The sequence below is a fragment of the Hydra vulgaris genome, chromosome 12 (genome assembly GCF_038396675.1).
Source record: "Hydra vulgaris chromosome 12, alternate assembly HydraT2T_AEP".
In the NCBI taxonomy this organism is placed as follows: domain Eukaryota; kingdom Metazoa; phylum Cnidaria; class Hydrozoa; order Anthoathecata; family Hydridae; genus Hydra; species Hydra vulgaris.
In genome coordinates this window covers 62119297-62142400 of record NC_088931.1, presented here as the reverse complement: position 1 = coordinate 62142400, position 23104 = coordinate 62119297, and the positions used below count along the sequence as shown (strand labels likewise).

The following is a 23104-nucleotide window of genomic DNA, read 5'->3' as shown; positions in this document are numbered from 1 at the left end:
AACACCTTGTGTGCTTGGTGCAACCTTTATTCAGAATGCGTACATCAGATTTACTCTAAATTTTCAGTATGAGTAGTTTAATAAAGAATATAAAAGACCCTCTATTTTTATGAGTGATCTATATCAACTTTAGGAGCAGTGGTTCCTTGAAAAATATCAAGAATTAAATAATACAATAATTACAAAACTTCATTTCATTTGGTTCACAAATGCAGCCTATTTTTGCTTAATACAACTTGTCGCCAAATAAAAAAAAATGCGGACCAATTTTTATAACCCTTTTTTTACGGCGAAATACGGATATTTTCACATCCCTATTAATTACAACTTAATAAAATTTTGTAAAAAATCAAATTACTTTACCTTTAATTACCCATCAAGGTAATTACATGTTATGCATTCGATATATAATATATGTGTGATATAAATCCACCAATAATAAAGTATTACATTTTTTGCAGTTATAGTTGATAATAGAAATATTATTATTAATTATACAAGTTTAAAAATGCAACTTCTAAAATAGTATTTTTAATCTAAAATTGAATTTGTAATTATAAAATTGTATAATGTAATCAAAACTTCTAAAATTGTATCGTAAGGTAGGAGGTAAATATTATAACTCAATGTAGGTATGAAAAATGTAGTATGTAATAGCGAAATAGAACAATAAAATTGAAAATTGTCAAGCTGTGATCATCTAAGTGATCTAAAGCAGGATTTAGTATGATAAATTACATAAGAAATGTTTTTACCTAAATTGATAATGATATAAATATAATACAAATAATGCTATATATAGTATGTATATACATATCGTTATATATATAATACTGTTTAAATGTGTGTATATATATATATATATATATATATATATATATATATATATATATATATATATATATATATATATATATATATATATATATATATATTTATATACACACACACACACGCACACACACACACACACACACACACACACACACACACACACACACACACATATATATATGTGTATGTATGTCACTCAAAAGATATATATGTGTATGTTTGTCACTCAAAAGAAAAATGTTTTACTAATTATAGTGATTAATGCTTTTTGACTTTAGATCGTGTCAATAATAAAATTGAATTAAAAATTAAAGAAAGTATTTATATAGGATAGGAAAAACTCCATATGATTAAATAAGTAGTTCATTTTAAAATACTTTAGTTGTGGTTACAACCCTCTCTCAACTTTATAACTCCGAAACACAAACCTTGATGAAAAAGGCCACTGCGCTGAGAAACAAGTTGAACGCGGTACTACCAGGGATGTGGTGGGGATCAAACTCAGAACTTCTTGCCTATGAGACGAGAAGTTCTGAGTTTGATTGTATTTAATATATATATATATATATATATATATATATATATATATATATATATATATATATATATATATATATATATATAAAGAGTGCTCAATGTTCTTAAAAGAACAGATCAATAATAGATTAGTAAAAAATCGCTTCTCAAACTTTTCATTTTATTTAACAATGTGTTCAATAAATAAAGACTCATCGGAACAGAGGCGGCACCAGCATATTTTGGTCTTTGAGATAGCTTACTTCCAGACATGGAGCAAACTCCAAACATTTATATGTGTATACTTATGTCAAATAAGGATGCTTTGCAAAAAATTACAATGATTGGAGCTTAGGAACAAAAAAGTCCCAAAATTTTGACCCAATCCCCCTGCCCCAAACACGAAAGCAACAAGTTGATGAAATATTTTTTGTTCTAGACTAGACTTATATTAATCAATAAATTTTAAATTTCATAATAAAATATTTTAGCATTTAAAAATTATGACCAAATAAAGTTTAAACCCCCCTCAATTTGAGAGGGTTGCAAGTTTTATATTGTCATAATTTTTGAACGCTGAGAGAAAATACTATAAAACTTAAAATTTATCGATGAATATAAGTCTAGTTGAAAAAAGTACAAAAAATATTTCATCTTGTTGCTCTCACGTTTGGGGCAGGGGGGCCAAAATTTTAGGGCTTTTTTGTTCCCTAGCTCCAATCATCGCAACTTTTTGCAAAGCATCCTTATTTGACATAAGTATAAACATATAAATGTTTGGTGTTTACTCCATGTCTGGAAGTTAGCTATCTCAAAGACCAAAATATGCTGGCGCCGCCCCTGCATCAGAAATGAGTGACAAAATTAATAAAACTTTAATTTATGCCGAAAGTTAAATTACAGGAAGTCATAAAAGTCTTAACTACTACAAATTTTCACATGATTGTGGAATATGCTGACACGTTGTAAAATGTATTCTTTAGAATTGCTTACTTCTGCTTTTTTTTAAATATATTTTTAAATGTGGGATTTAGCATAATTATTTCATTGAGCTCGCTTGTTTTTATAGTTTTTTAGGAGAAAATTATTTTTATGCCTGCATTTAATCAAAAATGTTTATTAAATGTTTTAATAAACATTTTGATTAAATTAAAAATGTTTATTAAACAAAACATCAATTCTGATTTTTTGTTTAATGAACATTCTTGTTATGCAAATTTTTCTTGAGGCATAATATGCATTTTTTGGAAATATAATATGCAGGTGCTGTTTTAAGGATAGACCAATTCAATAAAAATTTATCAATATTTTTATCTTATATATCCTATATGTATTTTGACAGTATGGTGTCTTTTAGATTCTTTTTATTTTTAAAGGATTGCTTATGGTTCACATAATGTTTTTTCTACTCACCCTCTTTAATTAGACAAAATTGGACAAATTATTAGAAAAATGTTTTTTTGTTTACAATAACTTTTTTATTTTTTTTTATTTAGGATTTCTTTTTTGTTTAGCAAATTATTATTATGACCTTTATAATTCTTTCCATATTTTTTGTGCAACTGTAGTTAACTTTAAATGTATTTCGATTAAAAATCTTATGTAATTCATTAAAGGGTGGGAAGTATTTATTGATTAATTTTAAAAACACTTTTCCTATGTTAGTGGAAATATTTTTATATACAAGGGGATGAACCAAATTATATTTCTAGTTCTATTTTGCTTTGTTGTATTCTTTTTTTTCAGGGTCAAATTTTAGTTCAAAATTTTAAAATCCACTTTTTTTAAAGATATCTTCATAAATTCATTTGGAGGAATTGAATACATACTAGAAGAGTTTTGATTCAGCCTGTTATTAATTGAAATTGGGCATTGTTTTAGAATTTGGGGTGGATGATTTGAGTTATTCATTCCTCTCACTTTTTTATTTTTTTTGTTAAATAAAAATAAAAAGATAAAAAAATAAAGCTTTAGTAAATGGAAGTTTGGATACTTTTAGATTTGTTCATTTATAAAAGCTTTTTTTAGTTTTTTTTTGTAAATAAAAATGGACCAATTTAATTTAATTGGTTAGCATTTGCAAGCAACACATGGCTAAAAAAAATATAGATTCAAACTATTTAATTTATGCTCCTAATGACCTTAATTTAGTTATATAAATAAGTTATATAAATAAATATATTAGGATATTAGTAAGTTAATAAGATAATTGAGAAAATAATAAGTTTAGAAATTATTTTCAGTGATCTTGATATTTTTAATTTTTACAGATTTTTTATCATTTATAACTTTACTCTCTTCTCCAAATAAAGTTTTATAATTGGCCTGTATGTATATATATATATATATATATATATATATATATATATATATATTATATATATATATATATATATATATATATATATATATATATAATGTTTCAGATGTACATATTTATTTTTTGTCTATATTGTTTTTAGTTATTAGAGATGTTTCAAAATCAACTTTTTAATGGATCAAAGTTGTGCTTATCAACATTAGTAAAGTCTCATAAAGTTTTTTTTTCACAATCTTCTATTGAGTTGAGAAAGAAAAAAATTCCAGACAACACCAAAAAAACAATATTAGATAATTTACTAGATGAACTTTCAAATACAAAAAAGGAAGGTGAATTGGAAAACTTTTTGGAAAGAACAAAAGCTCAAAAAGTTACACCTATTAAAATTGAAGTTAATAAAAGTTCAGATAAAAAGAATTTACAAATAAAAAGTGATATTGACATAACTAATCAATCAAATCAAGGCGAAAAGTTTTGGTTTGATCTAAAAGATAAAATTACATTAGAAAGGCGACCTGTTAAGATACATGTGTCTGTGACTCAATCAAAAACCTCGGATCTTGATGCAAAATTAAAACAGGTAGTAGGTTCAGACGCAGAATTAAATAAAAACTTGCTAGAAAAAGTTTCTAAGGCGCCATTGACACCTTTAGAAATTAAAAGTTTGCAAGAAGAACTAAAACTGCAAGGTAAAGAGCGGCACATCTCTCAGTTATTAAGTGTAATGGTGGATGAAATTAATAATGGAAAAGTTGATCATGATAAAAAGTTTCAAGATCTTATGAAGGTAATTAACACAAAACAAGTATTTGTAGAAGCAGAGAATATAGGTTATTCAGAAGAACCAATCAGCAGCAATCAATCAGCGGGTGATATTGTCTCATTACTAAAGGGTGAAAGTACCAATTTATTTTTGAATTCACTTTTTACAGAAATAAAAAAAGATAATTTTATTTCCTTATTTGAAAAGCAAAAAAAAGATCAAATGCGCAGTCTTCTACCTGAATGTCTACCACAAAATGCGTTTGAGGCAGAAATGCTTAATATTAACCAACAATGGAATTTCCCAATAGACAATGAACAAAACATGGGTATTGAAGATGAGACAACATTTGATCAGCATGTTTTTTTAGATCATTTACTTGATGAGTTTCCCAAGGTAGCTCCTGTTCAAAAATTTATGGAATTAGTTATTATTGGTTTACAACAAAATCCATATTTGTCAGTTCAACAGAAAGAAAAACAAATCTTTTGGTTTAAAGAGTACTTCGAAAAGTTTACAGAGGATGATTGGGCCATCCCATTATAGAATTATAATATTTCAATTCCTTTTTGTTTTCTAATCTCAGATCTTCAGAACTTATTTTGGAATAGTTTTTGTTTCGTTTTTGTTTTTGCTTAGTTTTTAATTTAATGAAAAATGTTTCTTGTATTTATTTATACGTAAAACATAGCAAACAAAATGTTTTTTAATATAAAATAAAATAAAAAGTTTCACTTTAATTAAATAAGAATAAAATTGCAAATTTTTAAAATCTAAGTTGTTAGCTTAAATTAAAAGTTTAAATTCTTTCCTCCTTTTTATTTTATTTTTTCTGAAGATTAGTAACTAATTGGTACTAAAGTAAAACATTATCTACTTTTTTTCTTTTTATTTTATTTTTTCTGAAGATTAGTAACTAATTGGTACTAAAGTAAAACACTATCTACCTTGGTTGAAAAATAGTTTAACTACCCATCAGGGAAAAATCTCTCCTGGAAAACTCCCACCCAAAAATGATGGTGTGTTGAAAGCCGATGTTTTAAAACTGTTTGATGAGTCTAACTAAAAAAATTGTTTTTTACATCAGGGATGCAAAGTCCTATTGAATTTCATGGATTCCGGACTCCAGGGTCAAAAAATAGGGACTCCGAAATTTTTTTTTAATAGTTTTTTCATTAACCAGATGATGAAATAGTCCCTGAAATGCTAGAAAAAACTATATAAAGTTTTAATACCGTAAAAATTATAACTTGTTGCTGAATTCATTTCTTTGCTCCAAAAATAACTATTTCTTTTAGTTTAAAGGGTTTGTTAACTTCAAGTTAACATGATGAAGTGGTAGACCCTTCGCTTTGAAAGCGAGAAGTTCCTTATTGCCGCATTCCAAAATTACATAATTAGTTCAACCCACAAACAGTCATTATTAAAATTGTTATTATTATAGCTTATAAATTAAACGCGTATTTAAACCAAAACATCGTAATGCGTTTTTAACAACGCAACAAGTGTTACGAATTTTATTCTATTAACGTGCTAAGACACATTTAATAGACATTACTTGCTACACTTGTAAAATAATACTTCCTTACTGTGTCTAAAAAATCGCTATGAAAATGACTTCTTATGACTGAAAAATAAATTTCATTATAGTCACAGAATATAACTAGTCTAGGATCGTGCACATTTAGCACCAAGCGAAAATGATGAACACTGTTCATGAAACAGATGTATCAAAAACATTTCCTTTAATTCATAGTAGCATATATTTTTTAGTAATCTATAGGGATACATGATTAAACGTTATAACATCATAAATAAAAGAGGTACCACTTAGATAAACAAAGACAAGACTTGTTACTTCAAAACTTAAAAGAAAAGCATATCTTTGATAAAACTTAAAATTTTCAGTATTTCCATCAAATGAATTAGTTAGATTTAAAAATTTAAAATCAGCTTATAGCAGGGTAAAACTTATCGTTGCACAGTGGGCCAGTGACTGGACAAAAGTATAAAAACCAAAATCAAAATTTTGATGCCGAAATGGTGTCGAACCTATATAAAGACATTATAAAACAATTTAAAACCGTTTATATACACTTAAAGTTTTAAAGAATATACTAATGCTGTGGTTGAAGTAGACGCAAATGTAAATTAGAAAAAAAAAATTATAAAGAGAAAAATGTTGTTTAAAAAATCGATGGAAATAAATAAAATTTACATAAAATATTGCGCTTTTTAAAATATTATATTATAACTCTATATGTTATCTAGATTTTAAAAGTTGTTAGACTAAAATTGGTATGTAATTAACATATTTATAGCAAATTTAAATATGCTTAATTTGTTATATTTTAATGTCTAACTTTTGCTTTTAATTGACAATATCTTTTTTTTATTGCTACATCTTGCTTTTATACTCAGATATTTTAAAGCTTATATGTTTGCTTTAATAATTTCATAAATCTGGCTGCCACTAGGCGCCACTTAGGTTTTCTTTTACGTTTGAACTCTTTTACCTAACAAAAAATCTGTAATTGCGCTCAAAAATTTTTATTTGCACAAAATTTAAAAAACGTGGAAAACATATAATACGGTCTTAGGTATACAAAACGTATTACTGAACAATAATATATATATATATATATATATATATATATATATATATATATATATATATATATATATATATATATATATATATATATATATATATATATATATATATATATATATATATATATATATATATATATATATATATATATATATATATATATATATATATATATATATAGATATATATATATATATATATATATATATATATATATATATATATATATATATATATAGATATATATATATATATAGATATATATATATATATATATATCCTAATTTAAATTTTGTTCTTATTTATTTAGCGCTTGTCAAACCAAATTGATTTAATAATCTATTTTGGTTGCTTTGGTTGTGGCTATTCATTTTAGATGTTGAAATGCTGTTTTTATTAAGGCTTCATGAGTATAAGGCTTCATAAGGCTTCAAGAAGCAAAATTTTTTAATTTATTTGACTCAACAGTCTTTCGTTTATTTATTTTGATTATGCCAAGAGATGGATTCAAAGTAAACTAACCGGTTCAAGGTTTATTATAAATAATTCAGCTTGGCTTGAAAATGATTTTAATACCACAATAATGAAGGATAGTAAAAATTAACAACTCGGCAGACCTACAATATCATTTCAAGAATCATCATTAAAAACAAAGAAAAGTTGCAACTTTGTCAACTTCAAGTTCTTGTGAATTATTGTTTGCTAAACTTGTACAACTTATAGATTACATTGTCAAAAATTTTTGATGATTGTGAATGCATGGGAACAATATAAACATACAAATTTTAAAAATTCTGTCGACGCTCGTAAAATTTGTTAATTAGAAAAACTAATTAATTTAGCTAGAATACATTTTTTTCTACAAGAAAACAAGTTTAGCAACGTGTAATAGCACGTGTAATAACACTAGTTAATCATATTAAACTTAAATAAGTTTTGCTTTTCACGAGCAAGGGTCTTATAATAGCAGGTGCTAAACAGTGTACATAGCTCAAATAAAACATATGCAACTAATAAGAGTTAGTTGCTGCTAAGCAAAATTAGGTATCCATAGCAACTAAATAAAAAATATATTCACGTTTTAAAAATGCGCGACCTCATTTTGGTACTTATATAAAATTTGGTAAACATAGCACTCGTAAAAATATCTGCAAATACCAAAACTAGATTTTTGCTATCCGAAATTTAGTATCCAAAGCAACGAATTAAAAAAATAACACCTTCATAAGAAGCGCAGACATCATATTATTACTCATCCTAATTTTAGTCAATATAGCTCTAAGATTAAATTAGTTATGAATTTTGTCCAGTAAAAGTGAATTCTGGCCCACTGTGCGTTGGCAAGCTTTTTTGCAATTTAAACTCAACAATTTTGAAATATTTCCAGGGTTAAGAATAACCACATCAATTGATTTTTAAAGGTCAAACGGTTCACTTTATATTGCTTGTGATCTGTCACACAATCCTTATCCGTAAATATAGCTTGAAGCTTGAAAACAATTTGTGGGATATCATAAATGCTAACAGTTTGACCATGGTGTGATAACATCCATGAATCCAGACCACGATTGTAAAAATGCTAAATACAGTTCTGCCTAGTTGTTGAAGTTTGTTTAATGTATGTGATGGCAGCGTAAAAACGATAATTCCATTTTTCTTGCTGTAATTCAGTTAGTCTACAGAAAAATGGGACTCATGGTTGTCCATGATAATAAGAACATGTTTTGTGCAGAACAACAGACATTCTGAGAAAAATATTTTAACACCTTTACAAAGTTCTCACTTTTCATCCAGTTAGAAGGGTTAACCAAACCAAGTTTTGCACAGTCTAGAATACTTTGCATCAAATTTCCTTTTATCAAAGCCATACACATTGGTGCAATACCTTAAAAAGCAGTCATAATTCAAAATATTTCGAAAATTAATAAAATGAATTTTTTTCTTTTAATGAATTACACTGCTTAGATTATTTAAAAATATATAGGTTATTTATGTTTATTACCAACACCGCTACACGAATTTAAAAGACGTCATTTTGTTATCAATTTTCATTAAAAAGGTACTCAAGTTATAAACGCAATTTTTTTTTTTGTCAGAATGTTCGAGATATTTAAATTCAATATGAAAAAACTTTTACTTCATTAAAGTCAAAAAAAAAATTTTAAGAAAATGCATTTTTTTGTATTTTTGAATTCGCTATTCGTTTAAAAGACATCCTACTCAAGCTAATCTAACTCACTCATTATTAAGTTCAGGTTATGGTGATATCTCATTAAAAAAAATTAACTGCATATATTCATGCATTAGGATAAATTTATAGCTGCTAACACGCAACATTTTTTTTGCTCTAATATTCTCATTTTTATAATTTCTTAAAAAAGTATAAAAGTGCAAAAAATTTAAAATTTTTTATAAACGCCACTTTTTTATAAATATAACGAATTCAATAAAGAGCATTCTGCTGTAATGTTTTATATGCTATTTTATCAAAGCAATTTACAATAATGTTTGAACAAAGCAATGCAAAAAAAATTCCAATAACCAGTAAAAGGATAACATAAATGTTATACAACAATAAAAAAAAATTCTGCCATATTAAACGTAACAAATAGGAAAACATTTCATTTTTAACACTTGAATAGCAAAACTTGACAATATAAAGTTTTATAATAGTATTTTATAAAACTTTGTAAAATTTTAAAATCATAAAGTTAAAAATATTTTTAAAAACTACATCAATATAGTAGAAACCAAGTTAAACAAAATTTAAACAAAATTTCAAATACTGCAAATACTCAAATACAAGTTTGTTTGAATTCAGTGACAAATATCAAAAGTAAATTTAAACATAAAAGCAATGAAAGTCATATAAACATCAATGCAAAAGTTTGCTGTCCTATTTACTGACAAAGATTGGGACTTTTTCTTTACCAAGAAGAAGCACTTTTTCTAAAAACTGTGTTCGTTGGACAATCCTTTTGGAAAAATATATCTAAAATGTAGGAAATCATACTTTAGGAGTTTCAGGAAAATAGCAAACAGGTTTATGAAATAAAACTTCTTTACCATCTGATATATTTGATTCATCGTCTTGGAAAAACTGGATCAAGTGATATTTCCTGCATAAATAAATAAATATACTAATTCATTAAATCTTCCACTCATCACCATTTTAAGTAAAATGCATGTATGTTTCTCTTTTTATATAATACATGTACACTTATGTAAGTTAACATTTGGAGGATTCCATGTTGTATAAGCTAACAGAAAAATTAGGAAACCATCCAAAACGGCAGCTTTCGAGAAATATAAATAGTTGAGTGTCTAATTATCAAAGAAAAATAGTAAACATGCTAATAAAAAAATAATATCAACTATAGTTTACAATCAATTATAATGCAATAAGGTACCTTTTAAGTGGGGAAAAAAGGGTTCCATTGATAAAAATCTAAAAAACCCAAATTGATTTATTTGAATGTGTAAAGTTTATTTTCTAAAAAATAACATCATGTAGTATTAAAAATAAAAATAATACAAATAGGTAACAAAATAAAAGATTAAAAAATTTTATTTTTTAAAGAAAAAAAAATTATTTTTATCTATGCTCTCTGCGGCAATATTTTCTCGCATTTGCATTTTAAAAGAATGTATGTGCCCAAATACACGTATGAACTTTTAGGCTATAGCCTCAAAGTTAATATGAATCAATGTTGATCTCAGTTTTCAAAACTTTGTGACTTGACGCAGTTAATAAAGAAACGCGTCATATAGTCTTAAAAAGAATTTAGGTTTTTGGTCGCTAAATTTAGGTGGCAGCTAAATTTAATTAATCTTTTTTAATGAATCCTATAACAAAAACCAAAAAAGAATTTAGGTTTTTGGTCGCTAAATTTAGGTGGCAGCTAAATTTAATGAATCTTTTTTAATGAATCCTATAACAAAAACCAAGTGTTTTTAAAAAAGCGTGATGTTTTATACCTTGACTGTATCTTAAATGCTATTTTTTTCAATTCTAGCAACATGACAAGAAACGCAATTTTGAGAAAATTTCATTTTTGTGTTTATTTATCATGTATGTTATCATAAATGTTAGGAAAGATAACATAAATGACGTCACAATAATAGGACACAACGTCACATAATCTGAAGCTAAAGAATGAAGCGTCATATAAATTACGCTTGCATCGTATATGAGGGCTCCACCTGCAAAACGTATCACATAAGTAAAAATTTTGAGTTAATTTCATTTCCACATTGTAAATACTAAAATCTAACATCTATTTCAATATTAGACCAATTGAAAGTTTTTTTGCCCTAAAAATAGACGAAAAAAAAAAAAAACCTGAGCAGTTCAGTTTTTCGCCGTTTTCTCAAAATCGAATAACTCGGACAAAAATTTTGAATCATTTAAACATTTTTATTATTCTTTAAACTATCTTTTTTATGTAATATGTATATCAGAAACTTGGGAAGATGCAAATTTGCCCATGCCCGAAAATTCCCTATACAACTTAGATTCATATAAAATGATAAGTCAACCACGTGTAATCAGCAAGGGAGATGGCGTTGCAGTATATATTCTTGATAAATTTGGATTGAAAAAAAAAACAACGCATTTTCAAAAACAAATAAACATATTGAAACTTTGTGCATTGAAGTGTTAAATACTTCTGGTAAATCGTTTTTAATCTCCTCATTGTATCGACCGCCATGTGGTAAACAAGTTAACTTCCTTAAGAGCCCTTGTCTGAGAAATCTAGGCAAAGTCTAGAAGTGATGTCTTCAAACGTCCTCATTTCTAGATATTTTGTAAAAGACAGTGGTTGTAGGCCACTGGTAAATTTTTTTTCAAAAATTCCTATTTATTTCGGAGATATTGTGTCCCAAAAATTAGCCCATTTTGAGAAAATTTGCGCTTGGAGTGCAATTGCTACTTTGAGGAGCAATTTTAGCAACATGAATATGACAGAAACATTTTTTTTTAATTTTTTTGCTAATCTGGGTAGACTTCTACAGTAAAAGTAAAAATTCAACATGGTTACATTTTTGGTTGTCTAGAGATCATGGTCCGAAACCACAAAAATTGAAATTTTATCCTAACTTTGAGCTCTTATATCTCTTAAGGCTAATACTTGCACGTAGTTTTCTTAGGTGCTTTTGAAAGACACTAAGACATATATTGATTTTATGGAACAAAAATTATGTGAAAACAAGGACCAAGGAAGGAGTAACCTGCCAAAAATCACTTTTTGCGTTCAACGCGCTTTGATAGATTTCCCATAACAACCGTGACCTTAGGTCTGCCATAAACAGTATAAGTTATTTAGTTTCCTTGAACATGCATCTTCCAATACATGAAAAAAAATCCATGTGCTCGGGTGATAAAAAGCTTACAGAAGTCCTAGAAGTAGTCTTATTTTGCCATTTTTTTAACTGAAAAGTACCCTAGCAACGGTATAGATATGCTTAGAAACGGCTAATTTACAGCCTTAATAATTAGCACTGTAATTAAAAATTTAATATAATACTTTTTTAAATGGAACTGTACAAGAGTACTTGATAAAAACTAGTTTTTTTAACTTTATCAATGAAAGAACCATTAAACTTCAAGATCAACGTTTTCTCCTTTTAAAATTAATGGTAAATACAGTTTTCTAAAAATTACAAAAAAAATATAAAAAGTTTATTAATGGCCAATCTGAATTTCCACGTTGTCAATATCGTCTTTTGAGAGTGAATAATCTCCTCTTTGATTAGTTGGTGTTGGTGCATCAATCTTACAAACAACATTAAGAGACGAATATTGGAGAATATTTTCTTTGGACGGCCACTTAAAGCAGTTCTCTCCGGGTGCAGCATAATATTCTATACAAGAAACATAAATATCATCATCATTGACCTAATGGTTGAGGTAAAGATAAAGTAACTTCTAATCATAGCTGCTTCCTAAATATTTCTTGAAATTAGTTAATATGGTTAATAAACCAATAATATTGTAATATCTCAATACACAAAAATACAATATTATAGCGTTATAACTTCTTAAATTTCGAATTATTGTAGAATACCATTGCATAAAGTATGGACAACAATCCAATCACCAATTTGAAAATCAGCTGCTAATTAACTGAACATCGTTGTATAAGTCATCCTTTTCGTTTTCAGATGCATCTTTCACATCAACAGTTTCATCAATTACATCATTAGTTAAGTTAAACTCTTCACAAAACGTGGTTACCAACCTTCCTGTTTTTTTTTTTATTTACTCTATCTAAAAAATTACACTTGAAGGATAAAGGAAATTGCTTAATATTAATCTCAAGTCCCAAGAAAAGAAAAAGTCACACTTTTAATCATACTTATTTGGGGTATTTGTAAATATTCAAGTTAATTTACTTGCCTTCAGAATAATGACTGAATTTGTTGAGTTGTCACATATTCACTTGGCTTTAACAGTGTCGTCAGCTGCTGGTAAACTTGCTCTGGATTCATTTTCTTCCCACGCTCTTCTCCAGCCATAAACATCTGCATTAGCAATGTTTTTTGTTATGAAGAATATCTAAATACTTTTCTTTTTGGGAATGCCTATCCAGTGATGTTTGTAAAGTTTTCAATCCCTTGTTTAATGATAGAATAGGATAATAGCAGGTGATCAGAAGAATTAAGGCTCGAATTTAGGTTTATTTTGTTGACATAGGAAAGTCTTGCTCTGTCTACCATTGATTTTTCCACAGATCGAGAAGTGTGGTTTCTCTGGAAGCATGTGTTCTGCTAATAATTCAGTATCATAAAATGATTCAGCACAACCAATTTGTGTACAAAACTTAAGAGTGTTCACACTTCTATCGACACGTTTTTTTTTGGAAGCTGATGATGCAGTATAACTTTTGCAAGTTGAACTATAGGGCTTAACAATTTGAACTGAAGAATGAAATGTCACATTAGTATAGTTCCATTTTTTACCTTTACCAATTCGAAAGTATTTCCTTATTATCATGTGATCAGAGAAAAACTGAAAAGAATGATTACTGTTTATGTTGGGAATCAGATTTGTTCCTGATAAAGTAGAAGCTTTGGAGTCTATTGTAATTACATCTACATCAGCATTTTGAATTCCATTACCATTATGAAAAGCCTCATAAATATCTTCTGCAGTCAATAAATTGTTTCCAGCATCAATAAAACTTCTTATGACACATTTTGCTCCTACTGACTCTCTGTCACATTGATCTTTTCCACGCGATGGCTCATTGTAATGATACCTTTTAAGAAAGAATTGTTTTGCTTTGCAAACTTTGTAAAGGGCTTCTAAGTGGAAGTTGCCATGATAAGATGATGCGTTATCTGACTTAGCATAAAGGCTTTTTAAGCAAGAAAAGTCATTTCTAACTTTGGCCAAAACAACATCAGCTAGACTTTTTTTTTCATTTGACCATTTTCATGGAAGAAGAAGATATCAACTTGTAGAGTCATTCTTCTCTTTCCAAAATAATCCTTTTGACTTTCGCTGAATTTAGCTGGCAAAATTTTCTGACAAAAATCTTTCAGCCAAAAACCAGTTTCCTCATCAAGTTGCTCAAAAGCCATTATTTTGGCTATTTTTTGCTGTGCATCACGGGTTTGATACTTCATATAGGCTTCAACATCTTCTGTAGCCACATTTAAATCATAAAAAAGATCTTCATCTTTACTTTCTATAACTAACTCACGAACCTGCTTGATTGCTGAAATGAGGTCATAACACAGTCAATACATTGTTCGTTGTTAGCAGCTATTGTGGGTTGGTTCAAGTCCGGATCTATATATGAAAGCAGAGCCGGAACCAGCTTTTTTTGGTCTTTGAGTTTATACTTATGTAAAATAAGGATGCATTGCAAAAAATTGCGGTGATTGGAGGCTGGGAACAAAAAAGCCCCAAAATTTGTGCCCTCCCTGCCCCAAACGTGAGAGCAACAAGTTGATGAAATATTTTTTGTACTATTCTCAAATAGACTTCAATTCATCGATAAATTTTAAGTTTCATAATATTATCTTTCAACGTTCAAAAATAATGACTATATAAAATTTACTACCCCTCAAATTGAGGGGGTTTTAAATTTATATGGTCATAATTTTTGAAAGCTAAAATATTTTACTATGAAATTTAAAATTTATCGATGAATATAAGTCTAAATGAGAATAGTACAAAAAATATTTTATCAACTTGTTGCTCTCACGTTTGGAGCAGGGGGGGGGGGCACAAATTTTGGGGCTTTTTTGTTCCCAGCCTACAATCATCGCAACTTTTTGCAAAGCATCTTTATTTGACATAAGTATAAACATATAAATGTTTGGCGTTTGCTCCATGTTTAGAAGTTAGCTATCTCAAAGACCAAAAAAAGCTGGTTCCGGCTCTGTCTGAAAGGGCAAAAGAAGTAGAGTGACTATGTAAAGTGGAATTTTCACTACATTTGGAAAGATAATTAATCTTCAGATACCTTTTACCCTTTTCAAGGAACTTAGTAATATTTTTATACTTCTACTTTTAAGAAATAGCTAATAAATAATAAGTTTGAAACCCATCCATGTCAGCTGCCGTGACATCATCAAGACCAGCCAAAGCTTTTCTTTGAGAAGGTTTTATTCCACGAAGAATTCTCCATAAAGAAGTATCTGACATAGGGAGATAATTAGTTTCTTGTCAAATTTCTTTACAAAATGTGATTGTATGGCTAAACTTCATCATTTAAATGGCATTAGCCACTTTTTGTTCCTCTCTATTGTCAAACTTTTTTTTATTTACACCATAAGCTACATCTTGCAGCAAACCTCGACAAAACATAAATTCTAAAAAATGTTCTACTTTTTCCTGCGACATTCGACATATGTTGACCTTTTCCTTTTTTGGTATAGAAAATCCTCTGCTTTTTTTTTTATAACTTGCGTGCTTTTTCAATTTGTTTTCTTTTTTGCAATCAAAGATTTTCATTAATGTTTCTTTAGTATACTTGCTAAGGTTAATAACTGAAAGCAAAAGAATTTGTCCAAAAGAATCACTTTCTTAAAACATCTTAACTGGTAAAACAAGGTCTTCTGGAACCAGTTGAGTTAAACCATCTTCATCCTCATTGTGTAACACTTGAGAAATTAATGCCTCTGATTGAACTCTTTTCATTATAAGCAGCAAGGATGTTTAAAGGGATGGATCTAATTTTTGGTGCTTTTTTACCAATTTGAAATTCATGTCTTGGGTATTGACAACTGTTTGGCTGCTTCCAGCCTATACCAAGAGAAAAATAATGGTACGCACATAATGTGTCATAGCATGAAAGATAACTTTGCAATAAATCAGATAAGTTTTAAATCAGAGCTTTTTCATTCCACTGGTTTGTCGGTGGTAGCTATAAAACAGTAACTTTAGATTTTTCACCTATGAAGTAGGAAATCCTGTTTCTTTTAATAAAAAAGTAAATAATATTATTATATTATTTATACCTTTAGAGCTAAAATTTCAATTCCTCTACTGAAAACTGCTAAAAAAATTTATGTTATGTAACTTAAGTAAAGCATGGCATGTACCAAGTAGTCATTAACACAAATATCACACCGATTCGGCAGTCATTTTGTCCCCGCAGTATTGTCTTGTTCTATCTGCAAATGTAATGAATAAATATTCTAATATATAAAATAAATAAATAAATATATATCTATATATATTGTTCTACCTGATAAAATATATTATCTTAGATAAAACATTGTATTTATCTATATATAATTTTCATTTGTATTTATTTTAAGTGCTGTATGTATTTTTTTCATGTGCTCTTGTACAGTTCCTCTATAAAAAAAGTATTATATTAAAATTTTTAATTACAGTACTAAATATTAAGGCTGTAAAGTAGCCGTTACTAAGCATATCTATACCGTTGCTAGGGTACTTTTCAGTTAAAAAAATGGCAAAATAAGACTACTTCTAGGACTTCTGTAAGCTTTTTATCACCCGAGCACATGGAATTTTTTTCATGTATTGGAAGATGCATGTTCAAGGAAACTAAATAACTTATACTGTTTATGGCAGACCTAAGGTCACGGTTGTTATGGGAAATCTATCAAAGCGCGTTGAACGCAAAAAGTGATTTTTGGCAGGTTACTCCTTCCTTGGTCCTTGTTTTCACATAATTTTTGTTCCATAAAATCAATATATGTCTTAGTGTCTTTCAAAAGCACCTAAGAAAACTACGTGCAAGTATTAGCCTTAAGAGATATAAGAGCTCAAAGTTAGGATAAAATTTCAATTTTTGTGGTTTCGGACCATGATCTCTAGACAACCAAAAATGTAACCATGTTGAATTTTTACTTTTACTGTAGAAGTCTACCCAGATTAGCAAAAAAATTAAAAAAAAATGTTTCTGTCATATTCATGTTGCTAAAATTGCTCCTCAAAGTAGCAATTGCACTCCAAGCGCAAATTTTCTCAAAATGGGCTAATTTTTGGGACACAATATCTCCGAAATAAATAGGAATTTTTGAAAAAAAATTTACCAGTGGCCTACAACCACTGTCTTTTACAAAATATCTAGAAATGAGGACGTTTGAAGACATCACTTCTAGACTTTGCTTATTTTGCCTGGTTTCCTCAGGCAATGGCTCTTAATATCTTAAAGAAATTTTATGTCTCAAATGAGTAAACAAAACAAGCACGTTTTCTTCGCAGGAGATACAAATATGGACGCATTATGTTATGAAAAGTTTGCAAACATAAAAAACTTTTTCAATTTACTATTTGAATTTAATGTAATACCCACAATATTTAAACCCACACGCATTACTAACCAATCATATTCTGTGATTGACAATATTTTAACAAACAGTTCCCTAAATGCTAAATTTGAATCAGGCCTTTTTATTGCAGACTTTTCTGATCTTTTTCTATATAGCACGCGAAGTACAATCTAATATTGACAATAAAAAATTTTTGTTACTTACATAAATCTTTCTATAAAAAACCTGAATAATTTAAAAAAAAAACTTCAAATAGAACGATGGGATAACGTTTATTCATCTACAGATCCTAATATTGCGTTTGATAATTTCTCAAGCACATTTCAAAATATCTTTGATAATATATGCCCAAAAATAACGACAGAAATAAAAAACAAAGGATATAAGAATCCATGGATGACAATAACTTTAATTAAAGCATCAAAAAGAAAACAAAAACTTTACGTAAAATTTTTAAAACCAAAAATATAGATGATGAAAAAATCTACAAAAATTATAAAAAGTTTTTTCAACATAGTATAAAAGAAGCAAAATTAAGATATTTTTCTAATCAGCTTGATAAGCATAAATTCGATATGAAGGACTTGGGCCGTTATATTGGGCCAACAAACAGGAAGAGAAAAAAAGAAGCATACTAGCTTAGCACAAAAATTAATTTCCGATAAAAAAAATTATAACATGTGAAACAAATATATCTAAGAATTTAACAAATATTTTGTTAATGTAGGCCCATGCTTCTAACATTGCGCAACCAAATAAAACATTTAATTTGGGAGAAAAACCCAACACTAGTATAAATTTTTTGGGAGAAAAACTTAACACTAGTTAGTGAATCCAAATCCGGATTTCGGAATTTCGGAATTCCAAAAATCCGTCATATTTTGAATTTTTAAAAATCCGGAATTCAAAAACGCAAATTCCGGATTTTTCGAATTTAGAATTTCGATTATTTAATTCTTATTTTATTTTTGAAGTTATTTAGAACTGTTTTTATAAAAATTTCAAAAAAATCTTTTGTTTTGTTTTTATATTATGTATTTCTTCCGTTCTAAAAATTATAATTTTTATTACTAAAAACGTTTTTCAACAACAAAGTTGTCATCCTCAGTAGTATAATACAACAGTTTTTAGTAATAAAAATTAAAATTTTTAAAACGGAATAAATACATAATATAAAAACAAAACAAAAGTTTTTTTTTGAAATTTTTAGAATTTCGAATTTAGAAGAACTTTTACTATAGATGGCAGCATTGTGTACTTTCATTGTTATAAATTCAAAAAATTTAAATTTTAGTAGGCTTAGGCTACTGCAAATGCATTAAAATTTTTTTTTTAAATGAAATATTAACATTAAGAAACTAAATTGTATGCAGAGCAGACAAAGTAAGTCATTATATTAATTTTATGTTTCAAAAATTTTGTAGACTTACATTGTTATTGTTTTAAATCCCAACCCAAGTATGGTAGATAAATCTGAAGAAACTTTTATGGATATTTCAAAAGAAAGCTCATCAAATTCAGTGTGGAAATATTTTCTACGAGGGAAAACAAATCAGGTGGCGAAATGCATGCAATGCAAGCAAGTTTTAAAGATATTGGGTGGATGTACAACTCCCATGCACACACATCTTCGTTCTAAACACAACACAGTTTTGAACAAGCGAAAGTTTGATGAAAATAAAACAGCTTCTACATCTGACAGTAACGATAGTGTTGTGAGCACAACCAAAAAAACGAACACGATCATTGATTTTTTCAAGTCAAAAAAAGATGAAACTTTTCCTGCCGTAGTAGCTAGAATGATTGCTTCTGATGGTTTACCGTTCCGTGTTTTTGTACGTCAAACGATTTAAGAAAATGTTTAACAATGCGTGGATTCGGTGATATTCCAAAATCACCCACCAGCATACAGAAAGTCGTGATGGATTATACTAAAAAAATTAAACAATTGCAAATTGCTGAAATTAATTAATTAAAAAAGAATTTATGCTTTAGTCTAACATTGGACGAGTGGACGTCCTCTCGAAATAGACTTTATATGAATGTTAACATTCATGGGTCGAAAAATATCTGGAATTTGGGTCTTTCTCGAATTAATGGTCGATTTGCGGCTGAAAATTGTGTAAAATTGTTAGAGGACAAGTTAGAATCATTTCAGTTAAATATAAGGAACGATATTTCGTGTATTGTAACTGATGGTGCTTCTATGATGCAAAAAGTGGGTAGATTATTACCATGTGAACAAATTTTGTGTTTTGCTCATGCAATTCAGATTGCAATTGTAAATGTGATCTACAAACAAACAGAGAAAGAGGTAGATGAAGATGATTATGAGAGTGTCCTAGATCTGGACTCTGATGAAGAAGATTTAAGTGATGATGAAGGAATGCAAGTGGGGACGAGAGATGAATGTGATGTAGAAATTACTGAAAAGTTTACATTGCGAAATGTAATCATGAAAGTTCGGGTAATTGTTCGAATGTTTCGACGTTCCCCTTTAAAAAATGAAGTGTTGCAAAAACATGTGAAGGAAGATCATGGAAAGGAATTGCAGCTATTGCTTGATTCGAAGACTAGATGGAGTAGCCTGATGTCCATGTTAGAACGTTTTAATCTTTTGAAAAGTTCAATAAAAAAGGCAATAATTGATATCAAAGCGAATACATTTTTGAATGATTCAGAATGGAATATAATATCTACAGTTTCTAGAAATTTGAAGCCTATAAAATTAGCCGTAGACGCGTTATGCCGTGCTGATGCAAATTTACTTTCTGCGGATGCAACATTTACGTTTGTGTTAGAAAATTTTGATGAGAATGAAGAAATTGGCCGTGAAATGAAAAAAGAGTTTGAAGTTCAAATTAATCGAAGAAGAACTGTGGTATCCGATGTTCTTCAATATTTGCATAATGGGGGTAAAACCAAAATTCACAAGAACATTTTGCGTCGCTCGAAAACTGAAATAACCAAAATTATCATATCCCTAATCCAAAGACTTAGTGGTGAAGTAGCATTAGAAATAGACCCGACAGTATCTGAGTCTACTAAAATGGATGACGATAAACCTATCGAATCATTGGAAACTCAGTTATCCTTGCAGGAAATTCTTCAGCAAAAGATAAAGGAATCACTCTCGGAATCACGGTTAAAAGTTCTACAAAAATCATCGATTCATTCCGAAATTCGCAGTGAAATGAAATTTTGGGATGAAGGGGGATCCCGCGGAATGCTTTTGGAAGATCTTTACAAAAGTTTATTAACAATTCCACCAACTAGTGTGGAGTCAGAGCGCGCTTTTTCCGCTGCAGGAGCATTTTCAACAAAAATTCGATCAAGGCTCAACGACAAAACATTGGATACTTTGTGCTTTTTAAGAAGCTTTTTCAAAAATCAAAATGAAAATTGAGCTTTCATTTTGCAATTTTATTTATGTAGTTCAAAAATATTTTAATATGAAATATTTCCTTATTTTGTAATTTGTTTTAATTTTATTGTTTTGAACTAAATACATTTATGTTAAAAAATAATGTACTTTTTTTTCTTTATATTTTTTAATTTCTTCTATAATAATTCCGGAATTAAACCGGAATTCCGGATTTCATCTCCTGCAATTCCGAAAATCCGGAATTCAGTTTTTTACAAAAAAATGGATTCACTAACACTAGTATAAATAATGAAAAGATAACTAAACTTGAATTTGATAAAGCAATTATTGAACTTAAACGCAACAAGTCATGTGGATATGATGGTTTTCCAGTAATGTAGCTATTTATGTTATGGACAGCATTTGTAAACCATTATTTTATTTATCATCATCTTTATTTGAAAATAGTATATTCCCTGACAACTTAAATTAGTCAAAATTAATCCCATTCTCAAAAAAGGTGATTGCAATAATGTTTCTAACTACCGACCTATTTCTCTACTCCCAGTTTTTTTAAAAGTATATGAGAGAGTAATTTATAATAGAGTTAATAAGTATTTACATTAAACAATTTATTATACAAAAATTAGTTTGGATTTCAAAGCAATTGCTTTACTGAAGTTTATTATTAAACTTGCTGACAAAATATATAAGTCGTTTGATAGTGATGAACTGGTATTAGGAGTTTTTATTGATCTTTCCAAGGCCTTTGATAGAGTTGATCACAGTATTTTACTTTCCAAGCTAAAATATTACGGCGTATTAGGCTCAACATTTAAGTGGATTCAAAGCTACTTGTCTAACAGAAAGCAATTTGTACTGATAGAAAAGTCAGGAGCCCTTGATATTACATGTGGAGTTCCTCAGGGTTCAATCCTAGGTCCATTATTGTTTTTAATATATATTAACGTTGTGCACTAAGTTTCCCAAAAAATATCTACAATTATGTATGCTCACGATACAAATTCATTTTTTAATCATCCTGATGCAAAGACTTTGTTTGAAACTATGAATATTGAACTCAAAAATTTCAACCTCTGGTTTATAGCATATAAATTATCCCTAGATTGTAAAAAAACTAGCTTTACTCTATTTCATAAAAAAAAACAATCAATTAATCTTCCGTTAAAACTGCCTAAACTGTTTATTAATAAAAATCAAATTAAACGTGAAAAATACGCAAAATTTTTGGGAGTCCTTTTTTATGAAAATTTGTCATGGAGAAACCTTATTGATCTTCTTGAAAAAAAGGTGTCCTCTGTAATAGGTGTTTTGACCTTTTCTTTTATAGCATATTACGTGATTTACTATCGAGAAAAGTCAAGACCTTTTCTCGATAGTAAATCACGTAATATGCTTTACTTTAGTCTTGTACATAGTCAGCTTTTGTACACAAATATTGTATGGGCTAGCACCCATAAAACCAAATTGCTAAAATTGCAAAGTCTGCAAAACTATGCATGCAAAGCAACTAATTATTTAAAAAGGTTAGTAAACCCGGCCCCAATGATGAAAAGCATGATGGTTCTAGATATTGAGAAACTTAACACATTACAGATATTAATTTTTATGTGTAAGTATAAAAATAATCTTCTACCAAGCGTTTTTTCAGATAACTTCCTGATATCATTTTCTGAAAAATATAATCTGCGTTCAAATACCAGGAACGACTATTAACTAGGAAAACCTAAAAAGCATTTCATCGTTTAAACAACAAACTAAAACGCGTCTCCTTAATTCCTGACATATATATTATAGTTTACAGTATTCTTTTTTAGATTTTTTTGTATTTTTCCTTTTTATTTATTTTTTATTTTTTTCTTCTTATGTGTTTTAATATTTTTTTTTTTTTTTGTTTTCAATTTTTTACAA

At 28.3% G+C, this 23104-nt stretch overlaps 1 protein-coding gene across 1 annotated transcript; it reads left to right on the top strand.

Moving 5' to 3' along the window:
* The first annotated feature begins 278 nt into the window (after window positions 1-278).
* On the top strand, window positions 279-5133 carry LOC136088900 (small ribosomal subunit protein mS31-like). The gene is made up of 2 exons (XM_065814014.1): window positions 279-381; window positions 3813-5133. Exon 2 carries the CDS (start codon window positions 3822-3824, stop codon window positions 4977-4979), a length of 1158 nt encoding a protein of 385 aa, XP_065670086.1. The 5' UTR covers window positions 279-381; window positions 3813-3821; the 3' UTR covers window positions 4980-5133.
* The last annotated feature ends 17971 nt before the right edge of the window (window positions 5134-23104 follow it).